Source organism: Barbatula barbatula (assembly GCF_947034865.1).
Source record: "Barbatula barbatula genome assembly, chromosome: 17".
NCBI lineage: Eukaryota > Metazoa > Chordata > Actinopteri > Cypriniformes > Nemacheilidae > Barbatula > Barbatula barbatula.
The window spans coordinates 9,808,189-9,817,905 of record NC_136780.1 but is presented as its reverse complement, the minus strand read 5'-3'; the positions used below and the strand labels follow the sequence as shown (position 1 = coordinate 9,817,905).

Here is a 9,717-nt window from a genome sequence, read left to right as displayed (position 1 = left end):
ACATGTCGCACAAGTTTAATACAGTAGTGCACATACTTCTAAGGGTTTCGATGCCAGTGTTGGCTTTCTTGAGCAGTTCCTCTGCCTCTTTTTTCATGTCTGTGGCTTTCTGGTTAACATTTCCATCTGTTCCACCCACAGAGTCCACCTTCTTCTTTAGGTCGTTATACAGATTCTCAGCATTGGTTAGTTCCTAGGAAGTACACACAAATAAAGATTTAAAGTTAATGACTAAGCAGCTACATGAACAGAATTAGGTACAACGTGAGGTGGACACACACAAACACACCTCTTGAAGTCCAGCTGCTTCTATAGTAGCATTAACCGACTGCGCCTTGGCATCTTTTGCCATCTCTCTGTTCTGCTCCGTTTTATTCTTCAATAAATCCACTGCACGGGATAAATTGGCCAATCGCATCATCACATCCATCTGACTGTTGTTGAGATGTAAGAGTTTCTTGTCAACCTGTTTATGGGATTTTGCAGGAGAAAGTAATAGATGAGATCCGTAATTTTTAGCAAACACAAATGCACGAAATTTAATAGATTTCATCCTCAGTTTATATTACTTTCACATTACATTATCCAAAGGGACATAAAGTGCGCTTCAGGTTTACATTTGATCACATTTGTTATTTGATCACAGATACAGTATGTTTGTACCGTGGTTGTGATGTTCTGGGCACTCTTCAGGTTCTCCAGCGCTGTGTTCATTTCATCCTCAGCTTCCTTAATGGCAGCATTAGAGCTTTCAAGTGCCTCTTTAGTTATATTTATATTGTCACTCACTCTCTCTGCTCGTTCACTGTGCAAAAACACACACACAAAATCATCATTGGCTGTATACAGATTTCCGTGAAAAGGAAACAACGTTTCCTCTCTCTATTTCTTACCTGGCGTTTTGCGCTCTTTTAAGCAAATCGTTGACTTTGGCCAGGTGCTCTGAGGTTTGGTTGAACATGCCTTCCACGTTGGTGAGGTTGGCGATGTTGTCTTTGATCTGCTGGACTATGTTGATAACCACTGTCCTGTTGACTGGAAGGGTAATGGCCAAAACTTGCTGCGCCACCTTTTCTATGCTTTCTGGATCAGCTCCCTCCTCTGAATATGTCAACATTAGTATTACAATACGTTTTTTATAATTCGCAAATAATTTGATAATTCTCACCAAATGTTTTCATTAAATGTATCCCACATGACAAAAGAATATTAAAACAGGATGGCATGAAGAGTCTGACCCATCAAAAAGTCTCTGATCTTCTGAATGAATTCTTTCAGTTTCTTGTTGGAGTTCTCAAAGAGTTCCTTCTTGCTCTGAGCTTTATCAAGAGTTTTCTTTGCTTGCGTCTTCACATTTTGGGTGAGTGTAGCGACATCTTGAAGCTGAGAGGAAGGTACAGATTACTCACACTTTTTCACAACCAAGAGCGCACTGTACAGGTTTACAAAAACAGATTTTTTACCTTTTTAAGCATTGTTTGTAATTCTTCACTAGCAGCGGTCAGATTCGTCCGAACATCATCGGCATGGCCCAGGGCCACCACTGATGCACCGACGGTGCCGTTACATCCTCTTCCTCCGCACTTTAGCGCACCTTCGTTGTCACGGCAACCAGCACCACCACATGGGCTATTTGGACAGCTGCTGTTTGCACTTGTATTGCCATGACCACCACAAACCTTATAGCAAAGACAAACAGCTTACTGACCATATATGTTTTAGTTTTGTACTATCACAAGTGCTGTATGAAATAAATGTAATGTACATACAGTATATTGCACTCATTGACTCGCTTTTAAAATGTCTTTGCTATTTAAGAAACTCTTTCAAAAATCTTTTTTACAATATTTAACTTTGCACATCAATAAAACGTGTTTGAAAAAGTGTCTACCTTGTTGCTTAGGCGCTTGACCTTTTGCTCCATATCAAGAGCTTTTCCGTCCAGCTCAGACAGGGACTTATTGTTGGCAGCGAGTGTACGCAGAAAGCTATCCTTCTCTTTCAGCAGGTCTTCTGTACGTTTGCGTGTGTCCTGAGACTGTTCCATGGGACTCTCAGGTCCATATACAGATGCGTTACAACGGAGTTCTGAATTCAGTGAACTCTGGTAATACTTGCGGACCTTCTCAAATTCCTCTATGGAAGGAAATGACAAAAAACATGATTTGAAAGTCAAAGAAACAGAAAGAATTAAAAGAAACAATAAACTTCTTGTGTCCTGCAGAAAAAAAAGAAAGTCATACAGGTTTGAAATGACACAAGGGTGAATAAATGATGACAGATGACAACACGTTGATACCTAAAAGAAATACAACTGAACATTCCATTAGATAAGAAATTATCACAAACTGTTGCTACTCTGTTCTGCCTGTGTTTTGTAAGAACTCCAGTTCCCATCATGCTGTTTCTTGTTAGCGTGTATTAGTTTCACCTGTGTCTCATTCCCTGTTTTAGCCCATCATCTGTGTGTGTATATATAGCCCCTGTGTTCAGTTATCTGGTGTGAATCGTCGTTGTATGTTCTCCTTTGTGGTTCTTTGGATTTGATGTTACGTTTGGACCATTTCTCACACCATTGATTTATGAAAACACCTTTATACTCCACATGGATCCTCTCCTTGTTTTCCTTCTGCTGTTCATGACAGAGTTTTTTGCAGTGTCTGTCACGGACAGCAGAAGGAACACAAGAAGAGGATCCACGTGCAGTATAAAGGTGTTTTCAACGGAGTGACAAACGGTAGTGGTAACGAGATGAAGCCTCATGAAGCATTGAACCTTTTCACCCAAGTGGTTCACAAAAGGGTTCATTTCTCGAGGCTTAATTTGCTCACAAAACCACCTGGTGGCCAAAGATTGTAAAACAAGCAGATACATTACAGATGTCCCTGATGTGGTCTGTGACCCAGATAGCACAATCCATCTGGCTTACGTTTTTTTGACGACTACATTTACATCAGCAAGACGTCTACAATACATAGTTTGCTCATCTGCAATACATCTCGGAGATGTCTGAACATCTGTAATACGTCTGCTAAAGATCTGGAAACATCTGCTGCATAAAAACATCTGCTAAACGTCTTAGAAAGAGCTGTTCTAAATCAAAAACATCTTACAGACATCTAGTTGTCTAGATGTCTATATGATGTATGACAGCAGACATCTCCAAGACGTAATGCACATGAGCAAACTATGTTGATGTCTTGCAGATGTAAATGCAGACATCAAATAGCCGTAAGCCACATGTATTTGTCCTATCAGGAGATACAATGTATTTTGCGCCACTTAATGCTAAGACATAAAGGTGAAGAAAAAATATATTTCCACATAGACTAATCTATTAAAATGAATATAATGTGTGTCTTTGAAATGAATGGGGCTATTAAATGTGTGTAAATCATTTATTTGGTCATAAAAGGCAAAAGGGCCAATATTATTATTCTACAACTGGATAGTGACTCGGTTTAACTGGACAGAGGGAAGTGAATGTGCTTGTGTAATTCGAACACTTTTTGACGTCATTGGTCTAAAGCGATACAAGCCTCGACACGCGCTTCACTGAAAGCTTCCAGAATTTCTCGACACACACTCCAAAGCCTCGGCACAGAACGTTACATTACTAACAAACGGTCCAAAAGTAACATCAACTCCAAAGAAATACAAGGGAGAATATACAACAACGACTCACACCAGACAACTGTACACTAAAATTATTTTAGTTTTCTTAGATTAAAACGTTGAAAACGTTCCTGTTCATTGAAATCAAATCAAATATTGACCTACATTTTTTAGAAAAACTTTACTCAAGGAATAATTTTAATGTTGCCTCGAAAATAAACTGAAGTAAGTTTAAAGCAGTAAAATTATAACAATAAACAAAAACTTAAATGATTAAATGACAAAAGCATATACCAAAATTGCAAAAATGAACTAAAATTAACACAATAAATCTGAAAATAAAAGCTAATTTAAAATATATATAAAACTAAAATCAAAACGATAATAACTCTGCTGTACATATATATATATATATGCACACAAACAAACAGATGATGGGATAAACAGGGAATGAGACACAGGTGAAACCAATACATGCTAACGAGACAAAGCATGATGGGAACTGGAGTCTTTTAAAACACAGGCAGAACACAGAGTAGCAAGGCGCCCTCAGGCAGGTGGCAAACCAAAGCGCCAGCAACAGGGTGTGACAGAAATGATATTTTCCTCTGGCAGACTTTAACTATACACTTTTATTGTAATTCCAAAGTAGACTTTCATATTAATGAATATTAAAAAGCATAAAATTCATATTTATCTGCTTTACCTTCCAAGCCAGCTGTGAGGTAGTTCTCCAGTTGTTTGTGCATTTGTTGAAGTGTATTATTTAAGTCTTTCAATTCTCCCTCCAATGCTGTTAGATTACGTTTCAAAGCATTGTCGTGTTCTGCCGTTTCATTCAGCTCCCTAATCACGCCCATCAAACGGCCATCGGTAAACGCTATCTCAGCTCTGAGGAGAAGATGAGAACGTTTCTTTTAAATCTTCCTAAAGTAAAAGCGCCACATACTGACTGCCACCTCATTTGTATGACCTTTACCTCAAGTCATCGATAGTTTGGCTGATTAAGTTAAAGGTTCCCTCTCTGTCTCCATCTCGTATCAGATCCTGCACCTGCTCCAGCTTCTTCTCCAAATCCCGAATGCGGGCATCGCTGATGCCGGGCACCTCGCCCTTCTCCACAATCTTGGCAATAACATCCTTGATATGGGTCAGATCCCGGCGGACCTGGCACACGGCATCGTCCCACAGGTGGAAGCAGGGGTGGCACTGAACACATTTTGGGAAGGTTCCGGTAAAGCCACGGGCACACTCGTCACAGCGCCGTCCGGCAGCTCCGTCTTTACACTGACACGCTCCTGTTACCCGGTTGCACTGAACCATTTCTGAGCCCAGCGGGTTGCAGTCACACTCTGAGGAAGACAAAGTAAAGTGAGGGCTAATAATCTGAAATGAAAAAAAACTTAATTATAAACAGAAAACACTGTGCTTGCAACACTCACCCTCACATTGCACTCTGGGATCCCCCCAGTGGAACATCTCGCACTCATTGCACTGCCTCCCTCCAAAACCCATCTGACATTGACACTGACCGCTGAACTATCAGCATTAAGACGACAGGACAGTTGTCAAATGCTAAATTCAGAGAGAAATCCTTGTCACACTAAATCACAGATCATACTGTACCATGTTGCAGTGGGTGCTGAGGGCATTTGGATGCGGGCATCCGCAGGGTTCACAGCCGCCCTCTGAGCCAAAGTTCCAGTGGTTGGGGGCACACTGGTCGCAGTTGTGGCCGATGATATTCGGTTTGCAGGGACACTGGCCAGTGCGACTATCACAGTGACACACTCCATCAGTGCAGTACGCCATCAGTGTATCAGTGCCCGCGGTTACACAAGTGCAGCCTGCACGACAAGACGACAATTCAGAATTCCGGAAAAATTCGTTCAAATAAAGCTTCAGAGTTAATGTACTCACGCCTGCAGTCCTGGGCAAGTGCGTTTCCATAGTAACCTGGTTTACACTCGGAGCAGGACTGGCCTCCTGTGTTATACAGGCATTTGAGGCATTGGCCAGTGACTGGATCACATGACTCACGGTCCAGGGGATCAATATTCCCGCTGCACTGGCACGGCCGGCACAACCCGCTGGGCTGCTCAGGGTTACCGTAGTAACCAGGGGCACACTGATCACAGCGTGGACCTAAGAGAAGTCAGAGGTAATTCACCTACTTCAAAAGAATCTCAATGTTATAGTCACAGCGTATTTAAAGGGACCATTCACCCAACATGCATTTCATCATTTAGTTATCCTCATTTCTTTCTTCTGCAGAACACAAAAGGAGATATTTTGAAGAGCGTTGGTAACCAAACAATATTGGACACCTTTGACATACATTGACATTTCTCAAATTATCTTATTTTGTGTGTTTGACAGAAAAAAAGAATCATAAAGGTTTTGAACCACATGAGGGTTAATAAATGATTCCTTGTAACTTGCACTGCGTTCTTGTATTTCCTTGGTAATAGTGGTGCATTCATCTTCAAAACATATTTCTTATACACAGTGATTCGCACTCAGCAATAATTATTATATTATTTACTTTTATTTCACGATGGGATACAAGATAACACAACCGTTTCGGCTAATGCCTTCTTCAGTGTGTTTAACCGTTTAGTGGTCGCATTCACATTTAAAATGATGTCATTATTATCTCACACCTGTGTATCCCAATTGTTTAACACTTAAGAATATAATTCGATAACGACTTAAATTTGGATCTCCGTTAATCACTACATATCACCAACACATAATCAACACCATCTCACATCCAAATTCATGTATAGGCGTAGAAGAAGTTATAATATCACGTAGAGGTGGTAATATGAATAAAGGCATAATATGCATTTTGGATTCATAAACTAAATTCTTAACTCCTACAGATATGAAGGAAGAACCAGATCTCACAGTCTTCCTTTAACGGTTCTTCTTTAATGATATTTGATCAGGTCATTTTGGTAAAGATTTTGATGTATAATGTAAAGTGTATCGATTTATTTATGACGATGTAATTCCGATGTCCTTTCATATAATATATTTCATTGTAAATTTTCTGTAACACATAACTGGGAACTATTTTGCTTCATGCTTATGTTGTGGCAGTGTTTATATATTTTTTTCTTCCTTTTTTCCTTTTTGTAATTTTTTAAGATATTGGTTTGGAAGTTTTTTTTCTTTTGGTTTCAATTTGGATGTGAGATTTTGTCGGTGATATGTAGCGATTAATATGTATCGAATTATATTGTTAAACGTTAAACAATTGGGATACACAGGTGGGGACAATGATGAAAATGATGACATCATTTAAAATGTGAATGTGACCACTAAATGGCTAAACACACTGAAGGCGGCATTAGCCGAAACTTTTGTGTTATCTTGCCGCCCATCATTAAATAAAAGTTATAATAATATAATACTTCTTTCTGAGTGCGAATTACTGTGTATAAGGGTAAATAAATGATGACAGAATATTTGTTCTTTAAATATTATAAATACGGTTCCATTTTACCTGCATATCCTTCACTACACTGACAGAGAATCTGGTTGGAGGAATCATCTGCATGACACGATGCTCCATTCGAGTGTCCACTGTCGGGATGGCCTGGACACGGGCAGGGTCGACAGTGTTCGCCAGAACCCAATAATGGGTTTCCATAGAAACCATTCATACAACTATAGTTGGAAAGCAGAGGACACTTAATATACTTTTGTAGAATATTGGCCATCTTTTTACCCATAAGTTTCTCGCAGTAAATCAATGAATTTACTACTATTTTGTAATTTAGCCCACACTTACATTGCACATTATACATTTTTCTTACTAATGTATTATTACATGGTTTCCAAAACTAGTGTTCACAAATCCCTGGTGGTTCACAAGAGAATTGCAGTCTACCAGTGCATACAAGTTGTTTCCATTACTTTGAAAAAGAAATATAATGGGCAAGAAATGTTTAACAACCTCAATACAGATAAAAATACATGTTTTTGAAGTTAAACATGCAAAAGTGGTATTCAATTACTGAAAGATCTATTCTGGGTTTAGGTCCAGATTTGTTATTAACAATTCATGTTTTTCTCACCTGTCACACAGCTGCCCTGATGTGTGGTCTCTGCAGTAGTAGCATTCACCTGTTTCAAGGTCACAGCTCTCTGAATGTCCATTACACTGGCACGGCCTGCAGTTGGGGAATCCCCACTGACCCGGCCGGCACTCCGAACACTGACGGCCAATCGCTCCATGCTGACATGGACACTGACCGGACACCAGGTCACACTGATTTCCAATAGACCCTTGTGAGTGACAGTCACATACTGTTGCAGAAAGAGAAAAAAGAAGTATAGAATGATGCGAATCTGCATTCAACTATGACTCAACTTCTATAAGCCAAAATGAAAGCTAAAGTTCAGCTAAATGTTTAATTTATTTAAAAAGAAAAGTATAAATTATACATATGATTTTGCACATTACTAATAACTATTTTGATGACATTACAAAGCAGTATAACAACGTACGTAAATAAATTAAATATCTTATAGACTATGAAATGCAAAATTTCGGACAATAACGTGTTTCTTACCAGAGCAGCCATATGGCCCAAATGAGAATGTCCCTGGTGCACATTGATCACATTTACGGCCAATAACGTTGGATTTACAGTGGCATTGACCTCCAACTTTCTCACATTCTGTACTCAGGGAACCCTGAGGGTCACACTCACATGCTGCAGAGACATTTAAATTATTATGACAACGATAAAGAATAAAGAATCTAAAAGCAGTATGAGATATTCATATTCATGAGAAGGACTTTGTTTTGGACACTGAAAGACACTGTGACTCTCTTCTTTGTGTGTCTTACCCAGGGCACCGTTGTGAATGATAGCTGAGATGCTGCAGATGAGGTTCGTGCAAGGCTCGGCCAGCACAGGCATTGGCATTGTCATGAAGGAATCCAGACACATGTACACCTCCATCTCCAGACGCCGACGTTCGTCCGGGCCCTCGTTTCCTTTGAAACCTTGGAGCTCTTCATAGTTGGGTACCAACACAAGCTGTGAAGATAGAGAGAGGAAGATGAAGCATTTGACATCACATTTACTTTACGCATTTGGCAGACGCTTTTATCCAAAGAGTCATAGCATTATCCTATACATTTGTTTCTAAGGATGTGCAATTCCCTGGGCTCGAACCCACAACCTTGGCGTTGTTAATGCCATGCTCTTACCACTTAGCTACATCATTACAGAAGAGCTGTAAAATTTCATTTCATTGGATCACCCAAAAGTTAACACCTCATTATAACTACACCAGCAGGGGTCAGTGTTTGAATTCAATGTGTTCAGGGCATAAACACAACTTTTGTCTTTTTTTAACATTACAGAATTGTGTGTAAAAGGAGAGAAACCTTACAGAGTCTATGAGGATAAAGGCCGTGAGATGTCGGTGAGAGACACCATGACGCTGGAAACGGATGGACAGCACATAGCGATTGTTTGGCTCAAAGCAGAAAGGCCTCGGCATCTGAATATACCTGTCAAAAGTTATAAACAAGGATACATTAACATTTTTAATAGATTTATTTCATTTGGCTTTTCAAATACAAATATATTACAGTGACAAAAACATGGACCGTCACAAAACACAAAGAATCTCAGGTTGAACTCTAACTGGTAATCGGTTCTGCCTGAGGCCACCACAGCAGAACATAAGCAGCAAAATCAGCCAATCAGATCTGGAGCTGAACAAATCTGAGCTGCTCAGATCACCAGGGTTGCCAAGTCCTCTGTTTTTCAACAGAATTAGTATACGTTTAAACTGCTGCCATGTGTTTTTTATTTTGGAGGTTAAAGGTAGAAGGATTTTGTTCATCAGTCATTCTTAAGGTAAGGTGAAGTTTTTTATGGAAACGAATATTTGCTTATGATTACAATACAGTGATTTTCAAGAAGAATTAGTGTGTCATGGATAACAGTGACTGTAAAGGTATAGGAATGGAATATTTTGAGTTTGGGCTAGGGTCAGTGCAGTGGGCTAGTTTTGATTGTTTGGCCATTGGGCTGGTTTTGATGGAGATCTGGCAACTCACCACAGCTCTGG

General features: G+C 39.7%; 1 protein-coding gene across 2 annotated transcripts in view; it reads right to left on the bottom strand.

Annotated features, from left to right (window-relative positions):
- Positions 1–9,717, bottom strand: part of lamb2l (laminin, beta 2-like) — a 38,136-nt gene that overhangs the window by 3,021 nt on the left and 25,398 nt on the right. For both annotated transcript variants that reach the window (XM_079478596.1, XM_079478597.1), the window contains exons 18-34: positions 9,031–9,151; positions 8,480–8,672; positions 8,199–8,342; positions 7,701–7,932; positions 7,127–7,290; positions 5,536–5,760; positions 5,242–5,462; positions 5,058–5,154; positions 4,595–4,967; positions 4,322–4,506; positions 1,892–2,136; positions 1,464–1,679; positions 1,239–1,383; positions 894–1,101; positions 664–805; positions 290–466; positions 37–193 (exon numbers count right to left, since the gene is read on the bottom strand). In XM_079478596.1, coding sequence (XP_079334722.1) covers positions 37–193; positions 290–466; positions 664–805; positions 894–1,101; positions 1,239–1,383; positions 1,464–1,679; positions 1,892–2,136; positions 4,322–4,506; positions 4,595–4,967; positions 5,058–5,154; positions 5,242–5,462; positions 5,536–5,760; positions 7,127–7,290; positions 7,701–7,932; positions 8,199–8,342; positions 8,480–8,672; positions 9,031–9,151 — 3,245 coding nt within the window. The remainder of the gene's footprint in view (positions 1–36; positions 194–289; positions 467–663; positions 806–893; positions 1,102–1,238; positions 1,384–1,463; positions 1,680–1,891; positions 2,137–4,321; positions 4,507–4,594; positions 4,968–5,057; positions 5,155–5,241; positions 5,463–5,535; positions 5,761–7,126; positions 7,291–7,700; positions 7,933–8,198; positions 8,343–8,479; positions 8,673–9,030; positions 9,152–9,717) is intronic.